At 54.3% G+C, this 26,168-nt stretch overlaps 10 protein-coding genes across 10 annotated transcripts; 4 read left to right on the forward strand and 6 right to left on the reverse strand.

Annotated features, from left to right (window-relative positions):
• Window positions 1-85: 85 nt before the first annotated feature.
• Window positions 86-2,873, forward strand: PHACADRAFT_254564 (uncharacterized protein). Its single transcript, XM_007394806.1, has 5 exons — window positions 86-491; window positions 553-1,236; window positions 1,308-1,552; window positions 1,606-2,258; window positions 2,317-2,873. Exons 1-5 carry the CDS (start codon window positions 159-161, stop codon window positions 2,790-2,792), a joined length of 2,391 nt encoding a protein of 796 aa, XP_007394868.1. The 5' UTR covers window positions 86-158; the 3' UTR covers window positions 2,793-2,873.
• Window positions 2,874-3,171: 298 nt separating this feature from the next.
• Window positions 3,172-4,945, reverse strand: PHACADRAFT_194616 (uncharacterized protein; the record flags this gene model as incomplete). Its single annotated transcript, XM_007394807.1, has 2 exons — window positions 3,172-4,466; window positions 4,531-4,945. 2 exons carry the CDS (start codon window positions 4,943-4,945, stop codon window positions 3,172-3,174), a joined length of 1,710 nt encoding a protein of 569 aa, XP_007394869.1.
• Window positions 4,946-5,238: 293 nt separating this feature from the next.
• On the reverse strand, window positions 5,239-6,767 carry PHACADRAFT_254567 (uncharacterized protein). Its single transcript, XM_007394808.1, has 6 exons — window positions 6,445-6,767; window positions 6,310-6,392; window positions 6,039-6,261; window positions 5,817-5,984; window positions 5,640-5,766; window positions 5,239-5,586 (listed from the first exon to the last, which is right to left on the reverse strand). Exons 1-6 carry the CDS (start codon window positions 6,678-6,680, stop codon window positions 5,350-5,352), a joined length of 1,074 nt encoding a protein of 357 aa, XP_007394870.1. The 5' UTR covers window positions 6,681-6,767; the 3' UTR covers window positions 5,239-5,349.
• Window positions 6,768-7,373: 606 nt separating this feature from the next.
• Window positions 7,374-8,867, forward strand: PHACADRAFT_254568 (uncharacterized protein). The gene is made up of 4 exons (XM_007394809.1): window positions 7,374-7,667; window positions 7,717-7,818; window positions 7,875-8,213; window positions 8,270-8,867. Exons 1-4 carry the CDS (start codon window positions 7,631-7,633, stop codon window positions 8,812-8,814), a joined length of 1,023 nt encoding a protein of 340 aa, XP_007394871.1. The 5' UTR covers window positions 7,374-7,630; the 3' UTR covers window positions 8,815-8,867.
• A 31-nt stretch (window positions 8,868-8,898) lies between these two features.
• PHACADRAFT_160579 (uncharacterized protein) lies at window positions 8,899-9,774 on the reverse strand (the record flags this gene model as incomplete). Its single annotated transcript, XM_007394810.1, has 6 exons — window positions 8,899-9,016; window positions 9,074-9,125; window positions 9,182-9,262; window positions 9,314-9,443; window positions 9,501-9,669; window positions 9,725-9,774. The coding sequence occupies 6 exons, from the start codon at window positions 9,772-9,774 to the stop codon at window positions 8,899-8,901; spliced, it is 600 nt and encodes a 199-aa protein (XP_007394872.1).
• Window positions 9,775-11,553: 1,779 nt separating this feature from the next.
• Window positions 11,554-12,810, reverse strand: PHACADRAFT_254571 (uncharacterized protein). The gene is made up of 5 exons (XM_007394811.1): window positions 12,715-12,810; window positions 12,570-12,657; window positions 12,390-12,518; window positions 11,877-12,315; window positions 11,554-11,823 (listed from the first exon to the last, which is right to left on the reverse strand). The coding sequence occupies exons 1-4, from the start codon at window positions 12,785-12,787 to the stop codon at window positions 11,877-11,879; spliced, it is 729 nt and encodes a 242-aa protein (XP_007394873.1). The 5' UTR covers window positions 12,788-12,810; the 3' UTR covers window positions 11,554-11,823.
• A 328-nt stretch (window positions 12,811-13,138) lies between these two features.
• Window positions 13,139-15,710, reverse strand: PHACADRAFT_254572 (uncharacterized protein). The gene is made up of 5 exons (XM_007394812.1): window positions 15,668-15,710; window positions 14,614-15,615; window positions 14,021-14,560; window positions 13,831-13,968; window positions 13,139-13,777 (listed from the first exon to the last, which is right to left on the reverse strand). Exons 1-5 carry the CDS (start codon window positions 15,683-15,685, stop codon window positions 13,397-13,399), a joined length of 2,079 nt encoding a protein of 692 aa, XP_007394874.1. The 5' UTR covers window positions 15,686-15,710; the 3' UTR covers window positions 13,139-13,396.
• Window positions 15,711-16,261: 551 nt separating this feature from the next.
• PHACADRAFT_208201 (uncharacterized protein) lies at window positions 16,262-20,292 on the forward strand. Its single transcript, XM_007394813.1, has 17 exons — window positions 16,262-16,537; window positions 16,591-16,733; window positions 16,787-16,850; window positions 16,902-17,046; window positions 17,097-17,368; window positions 17,420-17,573; window positions 17,628-18,030; window positions 18,085-18,173; window positions 18,234-18,805; window positions 18,858-19,073; window positions 19,131-19,343; window positions 19,395-19,520; window positions 19,569-19,669; window positions 19,720-19,792; window positions 19,875-19,971; window positions 20,027-20,110; window positions 20,161-20,292. Exons 1-17 carry the CDS (start codon window positions 16,352-16,354, stop codon window positions 20,286-20,288), a joined length of 3,066 nt encoding a protein of 1,021 aa, XP_007394875.1. The 5' UTR covers window positions 16,262-16,351; the 3' UTR covers window positions 20,289-20,292.
• A 185-nt stretch (window positions 20,293-20,477) lies between these two features.
• PHACADRAFT_254575 (uncharacterized protein) lies at window positions 20,478-23,157 on the forward strand. Its single transcript, XM_007394814.1, has 5 exons — window positions 20,478-20,984; window positions 21,034-21,374; window positions 21,427-21,721; window positions 21,771-22,776; window positions 22,827-23,157. Exons 1-5 carry the CDS (start codon window positions 20,654-20,656, stop codon window positions 22,984-22,986), a joined length of 2,133 nt encoding a protein of 710 aa, XP_007394876.1. The 5' UTR covers window positions 20,478-20,653; the 3' UTR covers window positions 22,987-23,157.
• Window positions 23,158-23,702: 545 nt separating this feature from the next.
• On the reverse strand, window positions 23,703-24,149 carry PHACADRAFT_194624 (uncharacterized protein; the record flags this gene model as incomplete). The annotated part of the gene is made up of 2 exons (XM_007394815.1): window positions 23,703-24,035; window positions 24,090-24,149. 2 exons carry the CDS (start codon window positions 24,147-24,149, stop codon window positions 23,703-23,705), a joined length of 393 nt encoding a protein of 130 aa, XP_007394877.1.
• Window positions 24,150-26,168: the final 2,019 nt, after the last annotated feature.

Consider the following 26,168-nt stretch of genomic DNA (forward strand, 5'->3'; position numbering starts at 1 on the left):
CTTACCTGAATTGGATGAGTTTGATTGGACGGGAATTTTGCTCGGCGTTTCTTGCCTCTTGCCTGAATGCTCGGTGCGGTACACTGCTTGTGTGGCCTCTCTTCATTCTCGTTCCCTGGTCATCTTGCCTTCGGTATACCTTTCACGACGCTATAACAATGGCGACACTACTAGATCCGGGCTCGGTTAAGGTCTACACAGTCAATGGTGCTGCATCTGGCTCCTCGTCTTCATTACCTGACTGGCTCACTCGCAAACGCGCTGTGAAGGAAAAGGGCAAGCGGGGAGCTGTGAAGGAGCAGATCGAAGGGAGCCTGGAGCTCATTCAACACTTTGAGTTTCCCGAGGCGAGCAATCGCGTAAAAACAACCAGGGACGGACACCATATCGTCGCAACTGGAACGTACAAGCCGCATATCAGGGTCTGGGATCTGGACCAGCTCTCTCTGAAGTTTGAACGACATTCAGACGCAGAAAATGTCGACTTTCTTGTGAGTGAGTCTTCTGCTCGTGTACTGTGCCCTTGTGCAAGAGTTTACGTTTGCTCTGCAGATGCTCTCAGATGATTGGACCAAGTCTATACACCTCCAGAATGATCGTTCGATAGAATTTCACAACCAGGGCGGGCTCTACTACCGCACCCGAATACCACGCTTCGGTCGAGCGCTAGGATATCACTTCCCTTCATGCGACGCTCTCATCGTCGGTGCTGGGAATGAGGTCTACCGGCTAAATCTGGCCGAGGGGCGCTTCATGACGCCCCTGGTGCTGCAGGGCGAGGGCGAGGGCGACGACGTCCAAGGCGTGAACTGCATCGATGTCAATCCTGCACATCAGCTGTTCGCTTTCGGCGTAGAGGGCAATGGTACGGTCGAGTTCTGTGATCCGCGGTCGCGTACGAGGGTTGGACTGTTGAGGCTACCTGTCGGACGACTTCTACCTACCGGTGTCTCGGTGCCTGGGCTTCCCGGCCTGGAGGACATAACTGGGGGACCTTCTGTATCGGTCACTGCACTTGCTTCCCGGATAGACGGTCTGTCGTACGCTGTCGGAACGTCGACCGGGCACACGCTCCTTTACGACATACGCTCCGCTCGTCCCTTCGCAATTAAGGATCAAGGGTACGGGCTGCCCGTGAAGAACGTTTCTTGGATCGAGGGTGGTAGCAGGATGGCCGGCGAGAGCCTGGTTCTCAGCGCGGACAAGAAGGTCATCAAGATTTGGGAAAAAAACTCAGTACGTGGCACTGCCCATACCGAGCGTTCTCTGCTATCGCACACATCACTAACAGACAATTGCTTCCGCAGCCTTCTGTGAACTTTACTTCTATTACACCTGCTTCGGATATTAACGATGTCCACCATTTACCCGGGAGCGGTCTTCTTATGCTCGCGAACGAGGGCATACAGATGACCACGTACTATATTCCGCAGCTGGGTCCTGCGCCGCGATGGTGCAGTTTCCTCGAGAATCTTACGGAGGAAATGGAGGACCAGACCACGCGGACGGCATATCAGGACTACAAATTTGTCAAACGCAGCGAGCTGGCGAGGTATGTATTTGTATTCAATCGAATGGGAGTCTATGAGCTCATAACCTACGTAGTCTCGGTCTGGACCACCTGATTGGTACACCGGCGCTAAAACCGTACATGCATGGCTACTTTCTCTCCCTGCAGCTGTACGACACCGCGCGGCTCATTGCTAACCCATATGTCTACGAGGAGCACCGCGAGCGTGCGATCCGGGAGAAAATGGAGAAGATGTCCGAGACACGCATTCGCACGCGAAACGACGCGGGAGTCAAGGTCAATAAGGGGCTGGCTGAGAAGATCAGGAAGGAGGAGGGGCGCGAGAGGAAGAAGACTGAGAAGAAGGCCGCGCGCAAGGCGAAATCCACCGAGGATGATGCCATGGGTGTCGTTGAGAATACGCATGCGCGCGCGGAGGGCGAGCCTGGGAAAGCCGCGGAGAAAGCGAGCTTGCTCAATGACCCCCGCTTCGGGGAGCTATTCGAGAATCCGGAGTTCGAAGTGGACGAAGAGAGCAGGGAGTTCGCGCTCCTCAACCCCTCAGCTGTCGCACAACGGATGAACCAGCGCGGTGCAGGTGCGAATGTTAGGACGAGGACGGCAGCCGAATCTGAGGAGGAGGAGAGCGACAAAGTGTCTTCCGACGGGATCGATGACGATAGCGAGAGCGAGAGCGGGCGTAGAAGCAATAGCGAAAGCGAGAGCGAAGATAGCGATGCTGCTGGAGGTATGGGTCATGATATACTAGTAACAAGATGTCGCTGATCGCCATCTTATTTCTCCAGAGCTTTGGACAGATGACATCCGCGCCCGTGCTGCTGCCCGTCAGAGCGCGGCAAAGCCAAGAAAGGTTCCTGTGAACCGCAACCCGAATGTGCGTCTGGTACCCATGCGCGCACAGGCGGATGGTGCGGGCGGACGCCTGGGCAGGAATACCACATTTGGCCAGCGCCGCTCGACAGCGTCGCTCAAAGGTAAGGGCAAGCTGCCAGATTTCGAGGGCGTCGAGTTCTCCGCCGATGGCGGAGTCGAGATGACCTACATCCCGTCTGCCTCCGCCGCCGCCGATGAAGATGAAGACAGAGGCGGCAGGGCCGCTGGCAAGAAGCCAAAACGTAAGGGTATCGAGACCTTCGGTGCTGGTCTGGAGAAGGGTGGTGAAGAGCGTGCGGTCGCGATGAGCGAGGCTGAGCGGCGTGGCAGGACGCAACGCAGGAAAGGTATGCGCAGTGGGAGCAAAAACACCTTCAGGCGACTGTAGACCGGTTTACGACTCCGCTTGTGATTACGAGAAACCTCATGTTCTACGTTCACCGTCCTGCGCTACGTATACAGCTGAATTTTCTCTCGTAAGACGCCGTTTGCCACCATCTAAGCGTTGACTCCGCGACAGACCGCAGCCGATCCCGGTCCACAAATGAGAACGAGACCTTACATTACCCGCGAGCCTTATTGACTCCCTCCTGCCTAGCGACCTGTATGTCAGTGCGTGTCGTAATCCCGGGTCCCTTGCTATGATGTGGCGGACGGTAATTGCCCCGCTTCTGCACCACCACGAGCTGCCTCTACTCTGTCGATAATATCGATTGAGAACAGTATAGAATGCAAATTCTGAGACGCACAGTGTCTATTGGAGTGCACTACGATTTCCCAGTACCTGGTGTCTTCTTCAAACTCTCCACATTTGCATGCCCTTGTACGCCGACGGCGAGTCCGCCGATACGTGATTCGAACGGACTGCTGCCTGGGTTCAAATCAGATTTGATTCCTCGCGGCTCGAAAGGTGGGGCCCTGCTCGACAAATGGGATGCATTCGGCGGTGCTGGAGAAGGGTTGGTAGAAGAACCAGATGTGCTGCTGCCGGCATTAGACGGTGGAGTCCGCTTGACGGCAGGCAGCGAGCTTGTGTGCGCGTGGCAGCTGTTGCCTGACTGCAGGTGGATCACGCCAGGGCCGGAGGGCTGATTTGTTCTGCCTCCGTGCCCAGGACGCTGTATGGGCTCCGGTCGTGCAATGGGGGCTTGCGCCCCCCGTTGGTGGTTCGTTGGGTGTGAGTGGCGTTTGCGCGGATGAGAATGATGGGTCGTATGCCCATGCGAGTGTGAGCGACCAGGGCTGATGTGTATTTGTGCGTGGGTGTTGTGTTCGTCTTCCTGACTCGCGTCCTGCTCGCCTTCGACGGGCTCCTCGAACGTGTAGCCATATGGATCGCTCTCTATGCGCTCGCGCTCCTCCTCGAGGCGTCGTAGCTTCTCTTCGAGTTCACCGAGAGTCCCGCCCGGGCCCTCAAGTTTTTCTCGCCTGGTGGACAACCGCTCCATGCGTCCCGCGAGCCCTGCCAGCTCGGCTTGCTTTGCTTCCACCCTCTTCCTCTCCCTGAGTTCGGCCTCCTCTCGGCGGCGGCGTACGTCGCCCGCCTCCGCATGCACACGCTCCCACTCGCGCTCGACCTCGACCCTTCTCTGCACGAGCTCGGGTAAAGACTCCTCGAGTTCTTGCACTCGTGCCTGCACCTGCTCCGCTGCAGCAAGGGCTTGACGGGCAGCTTCTTGCAGTGCTCGTGCTTTCTGCCGCGCTCGCAATTCCGCAGGAGCTGAGCGCTCGGACGCTCTCTTCAGAGCATCAATCTCCGCCCGCAGGGCAGCGTCAGCCTTCTGCGCGTCCCTGCGAGCTGACTTGAGCGTGCTCGTCAGGGTTGCATGTTCGGCGGTCAATACGGACAGCGTATGATTGAGTTGCATTCTTCGGTCCTCGAGTGAGAAGCTGGGCGATGGAGTGGGAGCGTCGGATGGGTTCGAGTGCGGGGGGATGGCCGTGCCGTTGGGGTCTGACTGTGAGTTAGCTATTGAGAGCGCCTGGTCAGACTGCTCCGCAATGTCTGAGACGAAAGATAAGTCTGCGACACCGTCGGATTCCGAAGGTCTTGGGGCAGTATCTACCAGGAGTTCGTAGCCATAAATAACTCGTGTCTAAAAATCCAAGGCATTGTGGAGACGCACCTGTTGTAATCTGACTTCGCAGGGAGCTCTCGGTCGGAACAATGCCGAGCTCAACATCGTACTGTCTGCCTGGCATGAGGCCAAAGAGGATAATGACCGCTTGGTCCGCTTCATCGTCGATCTTCATGAGCACCCGCTGCCATGGTGTGCCATTCACCTTCACGGAGAGGCCTTTCGAAAGCACATCTGAGACTATTTGAACGCCGCGAGAGCTCCCATTGCCCTCTGAAGCGTCTTCGTCTTCGTCATTTGTAATCCCGAGCGAGGCGAGTGACTGCTCGACTGAGGCGAAGTCGGAGGGACCTAGCGGTGAAGAAAGGATGAAAGTAGCAGATACGGACGTGATCTCTCGTACTGCAAGAGAGAGAGACGGGCGCCAGGGACGTATAGAATGCCATTGCGAGGGATCGTTCATGGCTACAGCTGAAGCCTCGAGAAGGTCGTGAGGAGTCGTAAGGTGGTTTCTTCGTTAAGTGCAAGATGAGAAGCCTCTTCCAAAATTAAGCAACAGTTTCAAGCACAAGGTTGTGGAAAGATAAATGGCGTCCTCCAGATGGTCATGACATTCGAAAGAAATGGAGCAAATTGTGGCGGAAATTCGGCCAAGCATACCTTCCATGATCGGCGCTCGCCGCATGAGGCAATATTAGGCGTCTATCCCGCCGTGATGCGCCCGCATGACACCTCCTGCAAGTCGCTGTCTAATCTCGCCAAAATACCAGCTTACATTCCAATACTGTACAATTCCAAACGCAACGCAATCCAGGATTTCTCGTCATCTATTCTAATGCTACAATCCCTGTGATCCTCTGAGATGGTCTACACATCATTCGATATGACGATGACTGCCTTGCCGATATTCGTGCCGTGGTGGACAGACGCAAGGGCCGCGCCAGCCTCCTTGAGAGAGAAGCGGTGCTCACGGTTGGTGATCTTGCCCTGGAGGACGAGCGGAGTGACAGCTTCGTAGAACTTGGGTAGGGCTGCTGCTGATGGGCCAGTGCCGACGGTGAAGCCGTGGATAACCAAGCTGCGCTCGAAGATCTCCTCGAAGTGCTGAGAAGGACTGGTGAGTCGCAATCCGCTGGATGTAGGTAGTGCTTTCTCACCTTGACAGTGCTTCCCTGGCCATTGCTGTTGGCTGCGCTAATGGCACCGCAAGCAATGATCAGGCCCTGGGAGCTCATGTTGACTAGAGCGGCATCGAGAGTGGGGCCAGCCACGTTGTCCCAATAACTGTTAGGCATCTCAGCACAAATTCGAGGTCGCAACGGACAGAAACGCACATGTCAATGGGTCCGTGTTCCTTGAGGACCTTCTCGATGTCCTCTTCCTTGTAATTGATTGCCACATCGACACCAATCTCCTTCAGGATCTTGATCTTTTCGGGCGAACCAGCAGAGCCAATAACCTTGATGTTGGGGTTGCAAATCTTCGCGTACTCGCAAACGAAGCTGAGTTGCACCTGAGCTCTACAGCCCAGCCAAAAATAGCCGAACATCACTCACGTTCCAAGAGGACCAGCAGCGCCAGAGACGAAAAGGGTCTTGCTCTGCTTGCACTTTTCCTTGGCGAAGGTATCGAACCCGACGTACGCAGTTTTTCCAGCAAGTCCGAGGGTGCCGGTATAGGCAGAAGCGGGGATGGAAGCTGGGCGGTCGATCTTTTGGATGTACCTCAAAAAGTGTTTCTGATCAGGGGGAGGCGGCCAGAGGGAATACTCCTGGAAGTCTGCAGAACGGTGAGTCTCCGATGCAACCGGAAAACGAAGCCACGTACTGAAGAATCCGTCGAGAAAATCACCAGGCTTGAAGTCGGGATCCTCACTACGGATGACAGTAGCAACACCGAAGTTGTCGACACTGTAAACAATGTAAGTGGCGTGATGTATCCCGCCAGCGGTGGGGAACCTACGGCTTGTTAAGCTGGAGAGGTGGACAGAATGCGGCGAGACTGCTCTCTGGCTCACGCATCCGGTAGCGCATGTATGGGTCACTGCTCACTGCGACGATCTTGAGCAGGATACCACCATTAAGGGGGACATTGTCTAGGTCGATTTCTTCCTCGACGTACTTGACCGTCTCGCCAGGAATTATCTTGTCCGTAGGCTGCTTGACATAGTAGATGGTACCATTCCTGACAGGAGGCATGTTCGAAAAATGTACAAAGAACGAGAGGAGCGGAGCGGTTTGGGGAGATGCAAGGGCTGCAGGAACACTTGCTTCCCAACACCATCGCACTTTTATGTACCTCGGTATGTACCTCGGTATGTTCCACGACTTAGCCGAGCTGCATATGAGTACCCAGCGTGCCATCGGTTACTATGGGGCGGAACCATCCTGGCCGTGAGATACCATATCGCGTCTCGGGCGAAGTTCCCGGTTTGCACAAGCTCGAACGGCGCACTGGACGGTTAACCAATCATTAATAATTAGCTGCCTTCATAAGACGTATGAATGTGCATAACTTGAGACCTCCGTGTCGGAATCAGATCAGAATGCACATGTGTTGAGGACGGGACGATCAGCTAGCCTGAAACAGGCCTATGTCTTATGACTTTCTCTTCTAAACCTCACAATCGAAGCACGAAACATGGCAAGGTCCACACTTTATAGCGTCGCTCAGGGCCCAGCTCGCTGTGAGCCGGTCGGTTCACAGCATATATAGCCGGTCGCAACCCAATTCAGTCGTGGGATGCGACACCCGACCTATCCCGCGCTCTTTAGACAGCTGCGCGCTGCGTCGGCTACTGCTGGTCAGTGGATGAAACCTCTCAAGATTCGCAATTGTCTCTTACAAAGCCATCTGCGGGCGCGTTTCGCGCATTGCATCTGTGCAGCGCCTCAATCAAGGCCGTTTCGGCGAGCTTGAAGCACTCAGGGGGAGCATACAGGTTTGACCGCGGTCGCAGCAGGCATGCAAAACGGGGTCTAGATCCTATGCACTTAACGAAGCGTGCTCAAATTTGACATCGCGGTGCCTAGGGGAAGATTGGCGAAGTTGAATATCTCGCTGTTATTATCTCCGCCGTTGTACACCGTTTTGCACTAGTCCTCTCTTCCTCTCGTCACCACCCCCCCTCCCCCAACCAGCCACCAACATGCAACCTATCAAGACGAGAATCACCGAGCTTCTTGGTGTGTCTGCCATGCTCTGGAGTCTGGACAGCTCTAATACTGCCTGCAGGCATCACTACGCCAATCATCAGTGCCCCCATGGGGTATTCCTGGTCTGCCGACCTCGCTAGTGCAGTCACGAAGGCAGGCGGATTTGGAATGGCTGGAGCAGGTGCGTTGTCCTCGTTTCTTTAGACTTCCCGACGCCAACCACTGTGCTGTCTCCAGCATTCGACACTTCAGAGCAATTACGTGACAACCTTGGGGGAGTGCGCACCGCGCTTGGTGTGCCGACGGGAAAGGTGCTGCCCATAGGCGTCGGCCTTGTGGGATGGGTACTCGACCAGACCGAGATTTCTGAAGATCCCCGCATCCCAACTGTGCTCGATGAACTGCCGAAGGCAATCTACTTCGCGTTCGGCGAGGACCTCGGGAAGTACGTCAAGGCCGTTCGGGACTATGAGGCGAACAGGAATCACAAGACGCCGGTGTTTGTCTGCGTCAGCACTCTCGAGCAAGCCCTCCGGGCAGCCAAAGAATGGCACGTCGACGTCCTCGTCGCCCAAGGTTAGCCCTCGCTATCCCCGCGCCGACGTCTAGTCTTACATACCGCGCTCTTTCAGGTATAGAGGCGGGAGGGCACTCTAATCTGCACGCTCCTCCAGTATCCATCCTGCTCAGCGCAATTCTAGAGGCTATCCCGAATGGGCCCCCGGTCGTTGCTGCAGGAGGGATTGCAACAGGCGCACAGGTCGCGTCGTTACTCACTCTGGGGGCCTCAGCTGTCATCCTCGGCACTCGTCTACTCTTTACCGAGGAATGCCAGTACACGTCCGTGCAAAAGTCGATTATTCTGGACGCAGGGCTCGGCAACTCGACGGCGCAAGGAGCATGCTTCGACGAGGTTATGGGCATGAAGTGGCCAAAGGATATAGTCGGGCATGGTGTCGCGAACAGGATCTGGACGGACCACCTTGAGGGCCTACCATTCGAAGAGCGAAAAAGGCGATATGACGAGGGAAAGGCAAACAGCGACACGGATCGTCTGATTGTGTGGGCAGGCAAGGCAGTCGGTCTGACGAAGGAAATCAGACCTGCGGGAACAGTCGTCGCTCAGATACACGAAGACGCTATACGCACGCTGAAGAAGGCATCTGCGCTCCTGTAGCCGTTGCGTCCATGAATCGTTATATTTGATGTACTAGTACTATATACAAATGTCTTTCTTTCATTGATGGTTGTGCTTGGGAAATCAAGCAAATGTGTTGGGAGGGAACACCATCGGCCCTGCGACGTCCTTGCGTTTTTCCGCGCCACAGAGGAGCTCAACTAGTGTCAGCGCAAAGGGAAAGGTCGTGCCCGGTCCCCGACTTCGGCACCCGGCAGACCGTCAGCGGCTGCGGTGCGTCTGTGGAAGAAGCACACACCTGGTTACGAGCTTTCCTGACACGACGACAGGGTCCTCGCGATAATCGAAATCTGAAGCCAAGAATCAGCACTGTCCATTCATAAGGCGCCATCCTTGTGCTACGCACTTTTCTCGAGCTCTGACTTCACGCTGGGGTGGGATGTGATAGGCTGCTTAGCGAGGCCAGATGTCTTCGCAGCAAGACTTCCTGCGATAGCTGTAAGCGAGTGCTATCAGTTTACACGTGCACAGCACGTACCGGCACAGATCATGCCCACAAATTTTCCCTCGTCCAAGAACCGGCGGACCAGGTGCTGCACAGGTGAGCTGGTCGAGATCGTCTCCGCACCTTTCGCACCGCCGGGGATGACTAACAGGTCGAATTTATCCTGTCTCCATATGTCCAGCATCTGTAGTCAGCACAACGCGCAGGAGGCTGTACACACCGGAGTGCAGTCCTGCGGCGAGAAGAACATATCGGGCAAGATGTTGATGCCTCGTGAGCCCCGGGCGAAGGGCGGGCTAGTGAAGCTGGCATCGTTGTCGGCTCCAGAAGGGACGTACGCAGATGCGCATGATACGCCTGCACGGACCAGAGTGTCGTAGGTGATGGTGCTTCAGTGTCCAGAAATTGGCGATAGAACCATTCAGTGTGTGCGAGTCCACGCACAATTCCATCTCCTCAGTCCCGTCGGCAATCAGGATGCAGGCTTTAGCCATGTTAAGGGGGTCTACAAGACGTCTAAGAGTGAAGATAGGTTTAAGCAGGGGCCGAAGTCGTGACAGTCGAGCGAAGAGTACTAGCGTCGCGCGTCTTGAAGTTGCAGGGCCAATGACGTCATATTGACATCAGTACATAACGGAGCTGGACTTGTATTTTTGGAATGGCTGTATCGTTGAAGACATGGTCGAGAGTACGCTCTCAAGGTACACAGCTAGTCCCCGAGCTTGTTCGCATGATGGCACCGGAGCAAACGGAACCAGTTGAATGCTTACTGCCGATATTCAGAGGACCCAAAAGTAAGATTGGCTGAGAAGCCACGTCCAGGTGCGCGCTTGTGGTTGCCAAAATAACGATCCCGCCGCTGGACGCTATCTTTCCTTCATGGCAGGGCGCCAGAAGAAGGCGAGCAAGAAGCCATGCAAGACCGCCTGTTGGAAATGGAAGGCCAACTCAACTCTGGTGAGTACATACCGACAGCAGACACGCATATAAGTGTGTCCCGCTGCGGTGACATGAGGGCCTTTGCCTACACACTACTAGTCGCAAAGTTCAAATCAGCTCCTCGATTTGACGTGACGAAAATCTTGCCAATGGATCTCCGTAAAACCATCGAGTTAAGTGAAGAGTACTTACAATGTAAAGGGTAAGTGCCTACATCTGGTAGAGAATGGGGACTTTAAGGAAATGGGAGAGCCCATCCGGGAGCGCGCTCGCTGCACAGGCCGGGCCCGGGCTCGATGACATGTCAACGGAAGCGATCGTCAGAAACGCTTGTTCGAGGAGCGAAACACCTGCGCAAGTCAAATCTCTACCCAGGCTTCAAGAGCTTTAAAAATTAAAACTCGACTTCAATAACCAGCAGACTGTTGCGAAGACTGAAGGCGATGTTGTATCCGCAACTTGAAGGCACGATCACTTGGTGGCGTTTGATGCGCCATCAGGCCTGAGATCTAATTTTCGATGCTGAACAACTGACATCAAGAGCCCTCCCGGACTCTCCAGAGGTACGCTGGTCAACGTGGCGTCTGACGTATTGCTACCGAATATAATAAGAAGGGGAGACGAAGACGCGCAATTCCCTCTTCTTCCCATAGTCGCGTAGCACTAGGCCGCCTCACTAGTAGTACTTGCAGTCCCGGACATGCCACGCCGGATTGTAGCACCCCCCAAACCCCCCTACCCGATCCCAAGAGCACATCCTCTTTTTGTAGGGTCTGCGGCGTTATACGTGTCGGGGTCGCATGGGGTGAAGATTCTAATAAACTTGAACCCCATGAACTGCTCTCTTTTGTTGACGGACACATATGGCAGGCCAGGCCTGCCGTCGAGGAAGGGCTGCATCCCGGCGATGATTCGACATGTAACTCTTCCAGTGACGATATCGGCTGGAACAAGGCGCTGCAGGACGGGTCGCGGGTGGTTACAGTCCGCGATGTCAAGGACGCGGCTCCAAAGCATGTGCCTTTTTCTGTCGGCATATATCGGCATTTTATGATGACTGTTGCACAAATAGCTATAAGACTTCCGAGTCAAACACCCACGCAAACATAGTAGTTGTTCCTGTCTAGCCGGTTCTCGTTTCGTAATTATATCGTTCGAAGAATCACGCGTTCACACGTCTTGTCTTACTAGCCTTGTACTTTCCTGCCTTCGGTGACCGAGACTGGCCTGGAGAGAGAAGAATAACGAGAATGAGAAGAGAAAAGAGAAAAGAACACAGACAATTCCGGAGAAGAAGTACTATCATTGTCTGATCGAAGAGGGCAATATTGTTTCAAGCGCCATGTTGAGAAGCTATGTTGAACTATAACAACATCTGTATGGAAAATTTCAGGTCGTACAGAGGATTTGAATCGGGTCTTGTACTTCAGTCATGTTCTTCGAAATGGTCGACGTCCAGCTTGCATCTTGGATCAAGAGAGAGTTATAGTAAGGCGGTTTGAGTTCGGCAGCCGTGCCCTGCAAAGCAAACCGTTGGGAGCGGCTTCTCGACACACGAGTGCATGCTACCAGTATACGCGCTCGCCGTGCATCAGCCTATACATCTACCCAGTTAACTCATTAACATACGCTCGGCGCGAGGCAGCACTTTACTCACCTACGCAATCGTCCTCCTACGCTTCGTCGCTCTGCTCGCCTCAAGGGCTTCCTCCTTGCGCTGCTCAACGCGCTGCAAGAACTCGACCTTCTCAAGGTATCCTCCCCCACGGCGGTGCACGTCAAGCTCGTCGCGAAGACCCGCTTCCGGCGGCGCGCCCTCGACGTGTGCACGCCAGTCGAGCGCGGACTTGTCGAGCGTCGTGAGCTTCTTGGCCTTTTGCGCGCCGGGCAGCGGCGCGAGCTGGGTTTTGGGCTTCCGCGGGCCCGGACGCTTTGTGAGTTTCGGCGCTGGCGCGTCTGAGGGCCCGGGGGCTGCTGAGCTTGGGCCTGAATCGGCCGGCTGGTCCTCAGGCCGCGGCGCGCTCTCGTCCGACGGAGGTCGCCAGATCGGCCACTTCTTGGCTTCTTCAGAGTCCTCAGGCACCTCTTTGATCTCTCTACACACAAAGGCTAGTAGGCGTCAAATCCTAACTACGCGGAGACACCGAGCGTATCGGGAGCGGGCACTCACGTCACATCTTCGCCTGCGAAGCGGTAGCGTTTCTCGATCTTCACCATCTGCACCGGCGGCTTCTCCGTAGCAGCCGTCGGAGGTGAGGAAAGGGAGGCCTTGAAGTCTGCCCATAGTGCTTCGCGAGTGCTGGGCGCGGGGGTGAGATCTGAGTATGTTGTGAGCACACTGGGCACGCACCTCTTCTTGTGCGCTTCGTCCTCTTCTGTGATAATCGAATGCGATTCCTTGGAGCCCTTCCCCTCGTGCTCACTGTCTGATCCTGGCTCTGGACAAGAACATTAGCGTCAAGAGTTCCCAAACCCTATGGAGCAGGATTGCGCACCGTCAGCGGGCGGGACGTAGTCAGGATCTTCTTCCGAGTCAGAGTCAAGTTCGCGTTTCTGTGGAGGCGACATCGTCCCGTCTTCTGCCGGGCAATAAGCACCGAAGAGTGAGCACTGCTACCGACAGAGGTGGCGGTCAGGAGCAAGTGACGCAGACGCCGGCCTTGTGGCGTCCGAGGACGGGATTTCTGACGTCCCACACAACACCGACACACCGGAAGAAAGCAGAATTGATTGATTGAAGCAGATAGTTATTGAAGGCGAACTTCAGCTATTCCTATGTACTTGAACTAATTCGCGCATGCGTCCGGTATATACCATCTTCACTAGCGGACGCTTGCGAGCGAACAGCGTCATTTGAGTCAGATTTGATTATACAAAGCAAAGTAAACAAGAATAAGAACACTAACAGTTGCGTTGCGTGCGAGATGCAGCGTGAAATGCAGAGATGTGCAACAAAACAGGGCAAGTGCGCAGGAGGCGCTTCGGAAGGGGAGTTAGGGATGTTAGGAGTGCGAAGCGGTAAAAGGATAACAGGAGGTAGGATATGGCAAGGAGAACAGGACAAGACGGTGCACAGACAATGTATGCGCAATGCAATAGATACGAGTCCGATCCATCGTGACAAGGAGCCCGAGGGAAGAATACAAGGCCAGCATTTTGGATTGACTACGCAGTAGCTTACTTGTGACGCGTGGCGCCGCCTTGGTGATTGTAGTAATGACCATTCTGAGGCTGTGCAACGTGAGCGCGATGCTGTGTGGGGACTTGCGAGGCGAGAGCGTGGTGTGCAGTTGACTTAGAAGTATGCGCCGGGGGCTGAGCGGAGTAACGGTCGTGTTGGCGGTTGCGGTGGCTCTCAAAGCTATCAGCGAAGGCGGCCTCGCGCGCTGCTTGCGCTTCACGCGCTGCCTGCAGTGCCGCTTGCTCAGCCAAGATATGGTCCTCCTGATCTGTGGCTTCCCGAACCAAGATCTTAATTTGAGGAAGCTCCTCCGCAAGATGTACGGTCTGTCCCTCACTCCAGTGATTCAGAACCCAGTCACGCACATAGATGCTCGACTGGACGGACAAGAGCGTTAGCGTCAACGCGCGGCGGAAATATAACCACAAACCTTCATGAACTTCTTGCCGGCGTACTTCCGGAAGAACGATTGATGCTTAGGCTTCTTAAGCACATAGTTAAGCATTAGGTTCGCCGTCGGTATGAGCGCACTCTCTGGATAAGACGAGTAGTGCGCTAGGTTTGGCGTCTACCAGAACAGGATTAACGCCGAAGAAGAGTAAGAGACCAACTCGACTCACCCATTCTGTCTCACCTACTACCAACCGCGCCAACCAGAGAGCAGCAGCAGCGACCAAGGATGGAGGCGCAGCGATCAACCTCCACTCTACGCATTGAATCTCAAGGAAATATTTGGCGATTGTTCGCGACTTGATGTTGTAGTCGTCTGCTTTGCTAGCCCGACGGAGGAAGTGCATCGGGTTGGGGTAGCTCATGTTCCAGTCGAGAGTTTTGAGAATGTACTTCTCCGCTTGTAGGATCTCGGCCTCGGTGTATGACGAATCGGCGCAGTAGAGGAAGTTATGCGCACTGGGCGCGACAATCTCTTCGACCTTAGCGGCAACGAAAAGGCAGGTAATCCCGACAAGCTGCAGCTTAGCCAGAGAAACGACGCGCTGGGACAAGAAACGGTCGATGATGTTGACAGCAAGGAACAGAGTCTCGGGGAACAAGCGGAACCTAGAGTGGACCTGAATCAGCCAGTCGGTGAGGATACCTCTCATGGTCCAAGCGAGATCTTTTTGCATCTCCATGTAGTTCGGGTTGGGCATAGTCGTTTGCTACCAGCCCATCAATCATCTCATCGGTGAGGAGTACTGGCGATACCACATACCTCCACCCCCTTAAGGTAGTTGAAAATGTCGTTAACGTACTCGCTGACCATGAGCGGGTCGTCCACGTCCTCAGCATCAAGATCTTGCCACTGGTCACCATCAGGATCAGCCTCGGCAGGCTCCTGCGGCTCGAACTCAGGGAACTCGTCGAGCTCCTGCTCAACGAGGAAGTCATCTTCCGGAGCATCAGAGGACGTGCGGCGCTTTTTGTAGGCGGGGAGATCATCCTCGTCATCAATCTCTGGGGGAGCAGCAGCAGCCTGACGTGCACGCTGCTTGATCTGCGCGTGAGACGAAGCTACTGCAGTGGACGAGCGCGCCACGGTGAACCGTCGCGGCGCAGGTACGGGCGCAGGCGCGGGAATATCGACAGCCATCACTTCCTCTTCCCGCGGGATAGGAGCGGGTTTAGGCTCGGGCGCCTCTTCCTCTTCCGGTACCTCTTCCAGCACAGTCTGCTGCTTCACCTGTTGCACATGTCGCTGAACTGAGCTACGGGTATGGCGAGTCGAAGTAGTGGTGACCGTGGTCGTGGAGCTGGCTACGGTAGTAGGCTTGCGGGAGGTCGTAGAAGGCGGCTTTAGGCTCTTCGTAGTCGAGGGTGGCTTTGCGGTTGAGGGCGGCTTTGCGACTGAGGGTGGCTTTTTGAGGACGACGCCCTCGAAGGTCTCCTTAGCCTTTGCCTTACCCTTGAGACCGGTGGTCGTATCCTTGGATGCATCCCTCTGGACGTTTGCAGCGGGCCGAGCAACCTCGCCGAGAGCTTCGCGTTTTCGCTTGCCTTGGGCTGCAGGATCGATTTTGGACGATGTCGCTGCAGCAGTTTTTGCACGAGTTGCAACAGTGGATGCGGTGGCCCGCGCAATACCTGTTGGCTTGGCCTCGGAGGCCGCAGGACCGGTGGAAGGGAGCTTCGCGCGTGTTGTGGATCTGAGTCTGGCGTTTGTCGCATTCTCCTTGTTGTTGACGACTCTGGTGGTCGTTCGTGTCGTCCGGCGGACCTATGCGCAAATCAGTGAGACATTCGCCGGGAATTGTCGGGATAACACTGACGGGGACTTGGGAGGACATTCCAGACGACTATTTCTCCACGTTTGATGAGATAAATAGTGTACAGGTATCGTAGACTTTAAGAAGGAGAAATGTAGAGGACGAAGTGGCAGGTGAGCGACGTCGTTGACGAGCGCTGTCCCGTTTTGTTCAACACCCTGCGCAAACACCTTCAAATAATGCGCCCGCGTAAAGTCACGTGAGCGCTCGTGGCTCTCGCGCGTCCACGCGCCGGTCGACTCCTTGTCTCGGTGCCCTTTGTCCCGGTCACATCTGCCAATGACTAGCACTCGACCAGGCTCCCGCATAGACAAGAGGAATAGGCACTCGCGGGTTTCCCACAGTCCATACTGTACATTTCAGTATTGCCATTTTCATGCGTCACTCTGACGTGTCCGCGGCGCAAACCAATCATTTCCCGCGTCCTGATCGTGATGAAGGAGATAGTTGATAGTGTAGAGAAATGGGCCCGGCTAATAGAGGCCTCATTGACTTGTCCCTCACCATAAGACTGGCCTGCAGACCTAGCCCAGCTTGTAAAGCCGAGAGCAGAGCAGGGTTTAATCCATGGGCGTTTAAAGCCCGCGCTTGCCGGTCTCGTCTTCGGACTTACGCCTCACGACCTTCTCCCATCCGCTGCCTCCGTTCCGCCTGCGACATCCCTCTGCAAGGGATAAGGGCCGTAAGATGTTTAGCTTACGTCCGCCAGCCTTTCGCATATGGGCGAAAGGCGGCAGTCGAAACATATCTTCGGGCAACAACGCGTTCTTTGGTTCGATTCTTCTTCCGAAGACGCGCTTTCCGCTTAGGAGCGATCCAGCAAAGGACGAGGCTATAGCTCGTAGGACAACTGAGCATCTCTATGAGTGGCAGGTTAGGTTCTTCAGCACTTAACACCGCATATACTCATACGTATGTGAAAGTAGTGGGAAAACGCAAAGGGCCCGCTATTCGTATTCCACGACGGTCCACCATACGCAAACGGAGACCTACATATGGGACACGCATTGAATAAAATCCTGAAAGATATCATAAATCGGTATCATGTTTCTGTTGGCGAACGTGTGCAGTGCGTTATCTCCCTTATGCCTATGCCTTCCGCCGTGTTCATGTATGCCCTAGTTATGTCCCTGGCTGGGACTGTCACGGTCTTCCTATCGAACAGAAAGTGTTGAAGGCACTCAGAGTAAGTCCTATGTAGTTCTACCATCTGGAGCTTGCGCTTATATAGGCGTAGAAAGATGTCGATGAAGTTTCCTCGGTCACTATTCGCCAAGAAGCGGAAAAATACGCGAAAGAGCAAGTTGAATCGCAGAAGGATCAGTTCAAGAGCTTGGGTATTATGGCAAAATGGGACAGGGAGACGACATACCGCACTATGGGTGCGCCTCCCTTTTCAGCTTGCTAGCACGTACACCCTAACGTCCAGTAGATCATGACTACGAGATGCGCCAACTCCGTATATTCCAGAAGATGGTTGAGCGAGGCCTAATCTTCCGCCAACACCGCCCTGTGCACTACTCGCCTTCTTCGCAGTCTGCTCTCGCCGAGTCGGAGCTCGAGTACAAGGACGCCCATGTTTCACATTCAGTCTATGTCACCTTTGACCTCGAATCAACTACTACCGGTGCACTCAGCGGTGTTGAAGGTCCTATAAGACTGCTGGTTTGGACAACGACACCGTGGACATTGACGGCCAATATGGTATATTTACCATCAAAGCGTATCATTCAATATCTGAACGTTCTTGTCCAGGGAATTGCTGTTAGCCCAGAAATGCAATACGTTGTCGGATGCAGCTCTCAGGATCCTGAAGCCGGAGCTCTTATCTTCGCCTTGGATCGCAAGGAAGATCTACAACCTATTCTGGATGGAATGGGGATTGATGAGATCAAGATAACTATCCCAGGTACGGTGTTATCGTCATTCGATGACTCACAATGGACACTCACCATACCCTCAGGTAGTGCGCTAGTCGAGCTGAAATACCGTTCATTGTTCTCTTCCAGGAACGATGCACCGCAAAGCCTGTCTATCCTTCCCTCCTCACATGTCACCCCAGACTCTGGTACTGGCGTCGTTCACCTCGCTCCAGCGCATGGTCAGGAAGACTATGAACTCTTTCGATCTCGTGGCCTGACTTCTGACATGGTTTGTCATGTCGATCGCCGAGGACGGTTCACATCCTCTGTTATCACCGTCGTTGGCGAAGCTTTCGCGGGACGCCTTATTGGCAAGGAGGTACTCTCTGAGGGAGGCAAGGCTATGGTTGACATCCTCACGGAGCTTCAAGTGCTGAAGAAGATCCAGCGATACAAGCATAGGTATCCGTATGATTGGAAGACCGACCAACCGATCATCATGATGTGTGTCTTGTCTCTTCTGGGTGCATATATGCTAACTTAAACCATCGTGCGTAGGGCTACGTCTCAATGGTTCGCTAACCTCGACGCTATCAAGGGTGATGCTATTAATGCGCTTCAAGAGGTTGACTTCTTTCCCGCAGTATGTATGTACATTCTCTTCTCAACTATGAGCTATGGCTTGGCACTCACTAAATTCCCCACAGCCCGTAACCGCCTCGAAGCTTTTGTTCGCTCTCGCTCCGAGTGGTGTATCTCTCGGCAACGCGTATGGGGCGTTCCCATCCCGGCTTTGTACCACCTCCCGACCGAGAGCGCTATCCTCACTCCTGACTCGCTCACGCACATTATCAGTGTCCTCGAGCGGAAGGGCACGCGGCGTTGGTGGAACGGCTCCGTCGCCGACTTTGTTCCGCCTTCTCTGCTCTTCCCAGGCGAGGACGTCGACAAAACGTGGGTCAAGGGCACCGACACGATGGACGTGTGGTTTGACAGCGGCACATCGTGGTCGTTGCTCGAGGGTCTTGCTCAAGTGGAGACGAGCCAGAAGGTACCTGGTCGTTATGCCGACGTATGTCTCGAAGGCAGCGACCAGCACCGTGGCTGGTTTCAGAGCCTGCTCCTCACCGCGGTCGCGTCGGCGCCGCTGAAGAAGCCGCCCGTTGCGCCGTACGGTGCGCTTATTACGCACGGCATGGTCCTCGACGAGAATGATAGGAAGATGAGCAAATCCATAGGGAACATCGTCACTCCACAGACAATCATCCATGGTGGCAAGGTGGACACATTCTGTATATACTCCTAGTAGTGGCGACTCACGCTTGCTTCAGGATACCAAGAAAGAGCCTGCATACGGAACAGGAGTCCTCCGGCTTTGGGTTGCCACGGTTGAAGTCGGGCGCGACATGTCCATCGGCCCCACCGTCCTGTCTCAATGCGTGGAGAACCTCCGCAAAATCCGCAACACGGCCCGATTCTTGCTCGGAAATCTCGGCGACCACCGTTTGTCGGACGAAGACAAAGCTCCAAGGGAGCTGTTAGGCATGGTGCGCGTCCTCTAATCTTTCGTTCATGCGTGAGTCTCATTGACACCTGGTGCCTAGACCGATCGGTACGTCATGCACAAGCTGCACGAACTCGAGAGCACGGCTCGCGAAGGCTACTCGACGTACAACTTCCCTAAGGTCGTCGCCGCGTTGTCTAACTTTGCGAATATCACGCTGTCGACGCTTTACTTCGATACCACGAAGGACCCACTCTATTGCGATGCCAAAGACAGCGTACGCCGGCGTGCTATTGTCACTGTCATGGAGCAGGTGACGGCTGCTTTGTTCTCAACTGAAAATTATCACTCAGAATTAGTCTAGCTTCTCGATACGATCACAAAAGTCATGGCACCCATCTTGCCCCACCTCGCGGAGGAGATCCATCAGACACGCTATCCCGAAGGCACAGAAGTCTCATCGGTTTTCTGTCAACCGTGGCAGCCTTTAGTACGTCCTCACTGTCTAGGTTTCTCGGCTGTTGCTGATAACGACCAGGACGCGGAGTGGCATGACCCCCAAGTCGAGTCTGACATGATCGAGCTTTTGCGGCTCAAGGACTTCGTGAATATTTTGCTGGAAAAGCCAAGACGGAACAAGTACGTAAAAGTGTCTGTTCTCCAAGGAGTGAGCATCACATGTTGTGCAGGGAATTGAGGTCGTCGCTCATGGCTGACGTCGACATCGTGATCCCGGATCGCAGTGCTGAAAGCAGCCGCATCGTGAAACTCATCAAACGAGAAGGCACGAATATTACATCTACGCTAAACTCTTCTAATATTCTCTGCAGCTGATGCCCTAAAGCAACTGTTCATTGTCTCGCAAGTTAATGTGGTCGACGATAGCTCTCTGAGCGTTAGCAAAACCGAGCGGGTGCCTCCTGCCTCGGTTGATACTTCTGGTTAGTTTTTGCGTTCTTGTCGCGAAAAACTACTTCTAAGCTGATTTGGAATTAGATGACTTTACTATCATGATCGATGAGGGCCTCCTGGGTGCTCTCAAACCTGTGTGGGCGTACACCCATTCACTCGAGATTCCTGGTAAATTTATCTTCTACCATCGCGCATAACCGCTTCTAAAGCTGCTTCAGGCTCAAGGGATCGAATTATCGTGCGTGTAAGGTCCGCAAACTCTCATAAATGCCCGCGGTGCTGGACGTACACTGCGGAAGAGGAAGGCACGCTTTGTGGTAGATGTTCCGAAGTCTTGCACCTATAGAAGCTTATATTGTACCATACTGCAGTTATACTGCTGCATCCCTACTCTTTAATACAATTTCTAGATTTATTGGACTGGTGTGCGATCTCCGACGACCTTTGAGTCTGCCGCTCGGCTAATAAAGTCAAACCTTGCGTGATGCGTTCGTTGCACTTTACTGACGACCAAAACGGGCCTCCGCTGTCGGCTGCTGGATGCACGCAACACTTTCTTGCTCAGCAAGATGTTTTGCACGAGCTGGCAGCGTTAGAGTTGTTGGCCGGAGTCACATCCGGCTCATTCATCAGATAACGCCTGTGTGCGCCGCGAAAAGACTTGTATCTGTACCACCACCTCCTCGCCGGGCTCTTTCCAAGTCCACAAGGATGGCGCCGCTGGAGAGCATCACGCAGTCACTCGCAAGCCTCTCGATCGCTCCGTCGGCTTCCGTGACCCACGCCGCCGCTAGCTCCCCCGCTGCCTGGCGCGAGGCCCTCGAGTCGAGCGAAGGCGCACCGAAGTCGTTCGAGCTCGTGAAAACAATCGTCTACAAACCCAAAACTGCCAAAACCGCGACGCCTGTCCCGCTCGTCGTCATCGCGAGAGAAAACACCGATGTCATCTCGGCTGCGCTGGGCAGGAAGCTGAATCTGAAGGAGCTCAGGCTCGCGTCGGAGGATCTGCTTGCAGAGTTCTTTGCAGTCGACAAGCATTCTCGTGCGTATTCAGAGGCTGATTTAGCTTGCTCTGTGCTTAGTCTTTATAGTGTCCCCGCTTGCTCTGAACGAGAACAATTTCTCAAAAGTTGCCGTCGCGGTCGACACGACTATCGAAGAGTCCTCCTCCACCTTTGCCATCCGCGGACTCACCACGGAAGCTACCCTCTTCATCACTGGACGCGAACTCGTCTCGTACCTCAAGCGTCTCGAGACCAAGGAGGCGCAGATCAACCTTGTCGACTTTGAAGCCCTCAAGACAGAGGCTCCCGCTGCTACTCCCGCTGCGCAGCCCGCAAAGAAGGAGAAGGAGGATGCCAAGATTGAGGGTGCTGTCCAGATTGCGATTGGTGTCAAGAAAGAGGTCGATTTCGCGACATGGTACACGAGTGTGCGTGGTCTACTCTCCGCGCTTTGTACTAATGGTCTGAATTGACCGTTAGGTTCTGACCAAGGCGGACATGATCGACTACTACAACGTCTCCGGCTGCTACATTCTCAAGCCGTGGTCGTATAGCATCTGGGAGATCATACAGGGCTGGTTCGATGCGCACATCAAAGAGCTCGGTGTCCAGAACGCGTACTTCCCCATGTTTGTCTCGGCCAAGGTGCTCGAGCGTGAGAAGGACCATGTCGAAGGTTTCTCCCCCGAAGTAGCTTGGGTCACACGAGCGGGTAGCTCTGATTTAGAGGAGCCTATCGCCATCCGTCCGACATCGGAAACTGTCATGTACCCTCGTAAGCATTTTCCGCACTGTCTCGTGGTTTGTTTCTCATTCTCTTGAAGACTACGCCAAGTGGATCAAGAGTCATCGTGACCTTCCCCTCAAGCTGAATCAGTGGAATAACGTCGTCCGATGGGAGTTCAAGAACCCCCAGCCCTTCCTCCGTACCCGTGAATTTTTGTGGCAAGAGGGCCACACTGCCTTTCTAACCAAAGCAGAGGCCGATAAAGAGGTTCGCGATATCCTCGACCTTTACCGCCGCGTCTATGAGGAACTTCTCGCTGTCCCTGTTATTCCTGGTGTCAAGTCTGAGAAAGAGAAGTTTGCTGGTGGTCTCTACACCACCACCGTCGAGGGCTTCATCCCGACTTCCGGTCGAGCTATCCAGGCCGCCACTTCGCATTGTCTCGGTCAGAACTTCTCGCGCCCCGAAATGTTCGATATTGTCGTCGAGGACCCGAACGACATCACCGGCAAGGGCAAGATATACGTCTGGCAGAACTCGTGGGGTCTCTCGACGCGTACGATCGGTGTCATGGTCATGACTCATGGTGACAACCAGGGCCTTGTCCTCCCGCCGCGCGTCGCAAGCGTCCAGGTCGTCATCGTCCCCTGCGGTGTCACCGCGAATAACCGCCAGGAGATGAACGACAAGTGTGAGGAGCTTGCCTCGATGCTGCGCAAGGCCGGCATTAAGGCGCGTGCGGACGTGCGCGACGGTTACACGCCCGGATACAAGTTCAACGACTGGGAGCAGAAGGGCGTGCCCCTTCGCCTCGAACTCGGCCCTGCCGACCTCGCGAAAAAACAAACACTGTCCGTCCGCCGTGACACTGGTGTCAAGGCGCCGCTCGCGCTCGGGGAAATTGCCAAGACCGTGCCCCAGCTCCTCGAGACGATCCAGGCGGACCTGTTCAAGCGCGCGAAGGAGGCATATGACTCGCGTCTGAAGACGATCACTAACTGGGGCGAGGTCGTTCCCGCGCTTGACAGTAAGTGCGTGGTTGCGATGCCCTGGTGCGAGGAAGAGGCGTGTGAGGATGACATCAAGGAACGCAGCGGCAGATCGTGAGTTTGCTTTCCTGCTGGTGGAGGGGATACTTCTGACTTGTGAATAGATCTGAGCCTCAGGACGAGCGAGCTCCTTCGGCAGGCGCCAAATCGCTTTGCATTCCCTTCGACCAGGAACGGTTCCCTCCTATCGAGCCTGGCAAGACGAAGTGCACGGCGTGTGGCAAGGATGCTAAGCGCTGGACGTTGTTTGGCCGCTCGTACTAAAGGAGATGTGTGGCATTGTGCTTTACTTCATGTGTTGGTGTGTTAGGTATAAATGGTGAATATAAAAGCTGCCTTGAACACGTCACTACTGCCAGCGTTTTTCGGACGCACGACTATATACGAACTTGAAGAAAAATCTATACTTTTTGTAGCCGAGGTTCATGTTCAGGCCTTCCCTTCAATTGTCAACCCTAGACAACTGTTCCCCGTAAGCTTGATTGAACAAGACCCAGATGCCCGAGAAGATTATATCAAAGCCACCACTTTCCGTCGGCTTTAGGCGCCATTGGCTAGTTTTTACACTGGGTTTCGCCTACTTTAGCTCGGCACGGGATAAATTAAAATTAAAAAAGAGGTTCTTGTATACCAAGAACTTTGCTTACCGTCCTGTGGAAGCTGTTGGTACATGATCCGATTCCGTGCCTAAAACTATGCATGGGGTATTCTCGCTGGTATGTTTCTCATGCGCTCTCATAGCTTGAAGCTCAAGTTGACGTGGACAGCCTTAACCTGAGTGTATGCCTCGAGAGCATACTCACCCATATCCTTGCCGTAGCCCGACTGCTTGATACCTGCAGGCAGAGCAGAGCAGACTGGATCTGTATCATACTCGTCAGTGTCTGCTAGCTGAGACCATGTCAAAGCTATACTCACAAAGCAGTTGTCGGCCTCGAGCGCATTCGAGATTCGGATCGCGCAGTTAACATTCTCACTGACTACGTAGCAGCCTCGAGCGCCTCCTCCTCGGTCTTGAACTTGGACACAACGCCAATAGGGCCGAAGATCTCCTCCCGCACAATCTTCGTGTCTAGCTTCACGTCAACGAAGATCGTCGACTTTATAAAGTAGCCTAGACCCTCGGCGCGCGAGCCGCCAGTGACGATGCGTGCACCCTCCTGCTTGCCGGACTCGATGTAGCCGAGTACGCGATCGAGCTGCGTCTTGGAGGCTACAGGGCCCTGCTGGGTTGTTGCTTTGAAGCCGTCGCCCTGTTTGATCGACGCCGCTGCGCCAGCGAAAGCATGTAGAAACTGTCGTAGATGCCCTCGCTGCTCACATGCTCAGCGTGCCCGGCCCGCTTCGGAGCCCGAGCTCGCCGCCACAACGGCGCCTGCCGCAGTGGGAGCAGAGACGGTCAAAGCGGAGGAGCGGGAGTAGGACATTGTAGCGCAGCAACAGCTCCTGCCGCCAAGCCGCCAGTGCCCACGGACGATGGCTCCGTGCGTCCGGGGCGGACGGCGTGAGGGACAGCGATTAGGAAGTGCATGTACAGGTTGCAGTTCTCACTACAGCATGCAGGAAAAATAACGGCGTTCAAAGTTCGCGTTGGAGGCGGAAAATGGAACGGAAACTCGAAGCGGCGCGGTTCCGGGGTCCTGAAGCGACGATTCGGGCTGACAAATCTCAACGGCACAGAAACCCTAACCCCCGGACCCTCTGGCCGCTTCGACACACCCACGTTAGGGATGTTAGGGAATGTTTGGAATGTTAGGCAACATCTGCAACACGAGAGAAATTTGGAACTTTTTTGTTACAAAAAATATGCGAAAACAGCCTGAAAAAATAAGTAAGAAAATGCCATATTTTTCCTCCCGGTATCCGGCGGCCCGGCGACTCGGCAACCCGGCAGCCGAGCCGATTGTCCGCCAGGCCATTGTCAAAGCGCCCGTGGCTGCGGCACCCGGCGGACAATCGGCTCAGCTGCCGGGTTGCCGAGTCGCCGGGCCGCCGGATACCGGGAGGAAAAATATGGCATTTTCTTACTTATTTTTTCAGGCTGTTTTCGCATATTTTTTGCGACCAAAAAGTTCCAAATTTCTCTCGTGCAACATGCGCAACAACATCTGCAACATCTGTAGCCTCTAAAAATCTCCTCTAACATGGGGTGTGGTTTTCCTGATGGACCTCGAACGCGCTTCAGCACGATGACTTAACTGTAGGTCACTCTAGTCCCAAAAATCGCATTTTGCGGCCCTCCCGGGTGAGATTGCGGCTTGACATGAAGTCCCCACCATAGACGCTCTAGACGGTGAACATGCCGCTTTTCGCACGCCGCTTCACGCTCGCACTCCCTCCTCTCCCCCCTCCTACCGTGCCACTGCATCAATTTTGTGACAACCCCATGCACATGGAGTAGTGACAGTAGAATTGATTTATATTAATTTTTTGCTCCCTAATAGCGTACAGGAACCCCGCTACAAGTATAATAGAGTACATATTGATCGTTAGGAACGAGGCGAATGCGTCCCTCATGCCTTCAGCTGTCAGATTTTTTCTCCCCCACAGTGAGGGGTGTTCAAAATCTACACGCGCTTCGGTCGCATTTCACTTTGTTCGAAGCAACTCTCGAAGCGGCGGCGAATCGGTTTTGCGCGCGAACTTTGAACGCCCTTATAATTATTGGACAGAATCATGATTTTGGCCAGACGAATCTCAGACAAAAGGATAAGCCTCGAAGACTCTCGAAGATCACGAAACTCCGAATCACAAAATCCGCCAAATCTTGGGCTCCATAGTCTCATTCGTGCAGCTGTGTACTCGGCAAGTGACGTGAAGGGCGGGTGTCTGGCTGATTGAATTTGCGAATACTTAAGTGGTTGCGCTCAGCGTAAAGTGCTGCCCACATCCATCACTTTTCTCCCCGCGAGCTTCGTAACAATTTGCTTCTGCCAAGGACCTTCACTCCGACAGGAACCGATGAAGCTCGTTGTTGTACTCTCTACATCAGGAAGCAGCGTCTGACTACGTAGCGAGGGCGCTTGCTACCCTGAGCCACCGCATCTGCCCTTGTCGGGTAGCGCACGCGTAGAGGCTCAGGAGTGCCTGGTAGTACCCAGTGGCAGCGCACACATTTTAGGGGTCACTACGGTATGCCAGAAATTATATATTGGTTATTCAAGCTACAATGTGCAAATTTGTATGCGGGACACACACCTATGTCATTACTGGACTAAAATTAGATTAATGCACCGAAGAGCAGCACTCCAAGGCAAACTCGTGTGGATGTTCAAGCTCAAGCTCAAGAGGCGTCTGCCGAAGTACAAAGACGTCTGCCCTAAAGTGTTGGATGATGGCGCGACGGACGAAGGTAAGCGCTCGAACATCTCGTCGTCCCAGCTTCCACACCAGCCCATGGTAATGCAGCTCGACCATCCCTTCGGTATGCTGCCGAGACTATAGCC

The sequence above is a fragment of the Phanerochaete carnosa genome, assembly GCF_000300595.1.
Source record: "Phanerochaete carnosa HHB-10118-sp unplaced genomic scaffold PHACAscaffold_4, whole genome shotgun sequence".
Taxonomy (NCBI): Eukaryota; Fungi; Basidiomycota; class Agaricomycetes; order Polyporales; family Phanerochaetaceae; genus Phanerochaete; species Phanerochaete carnosa.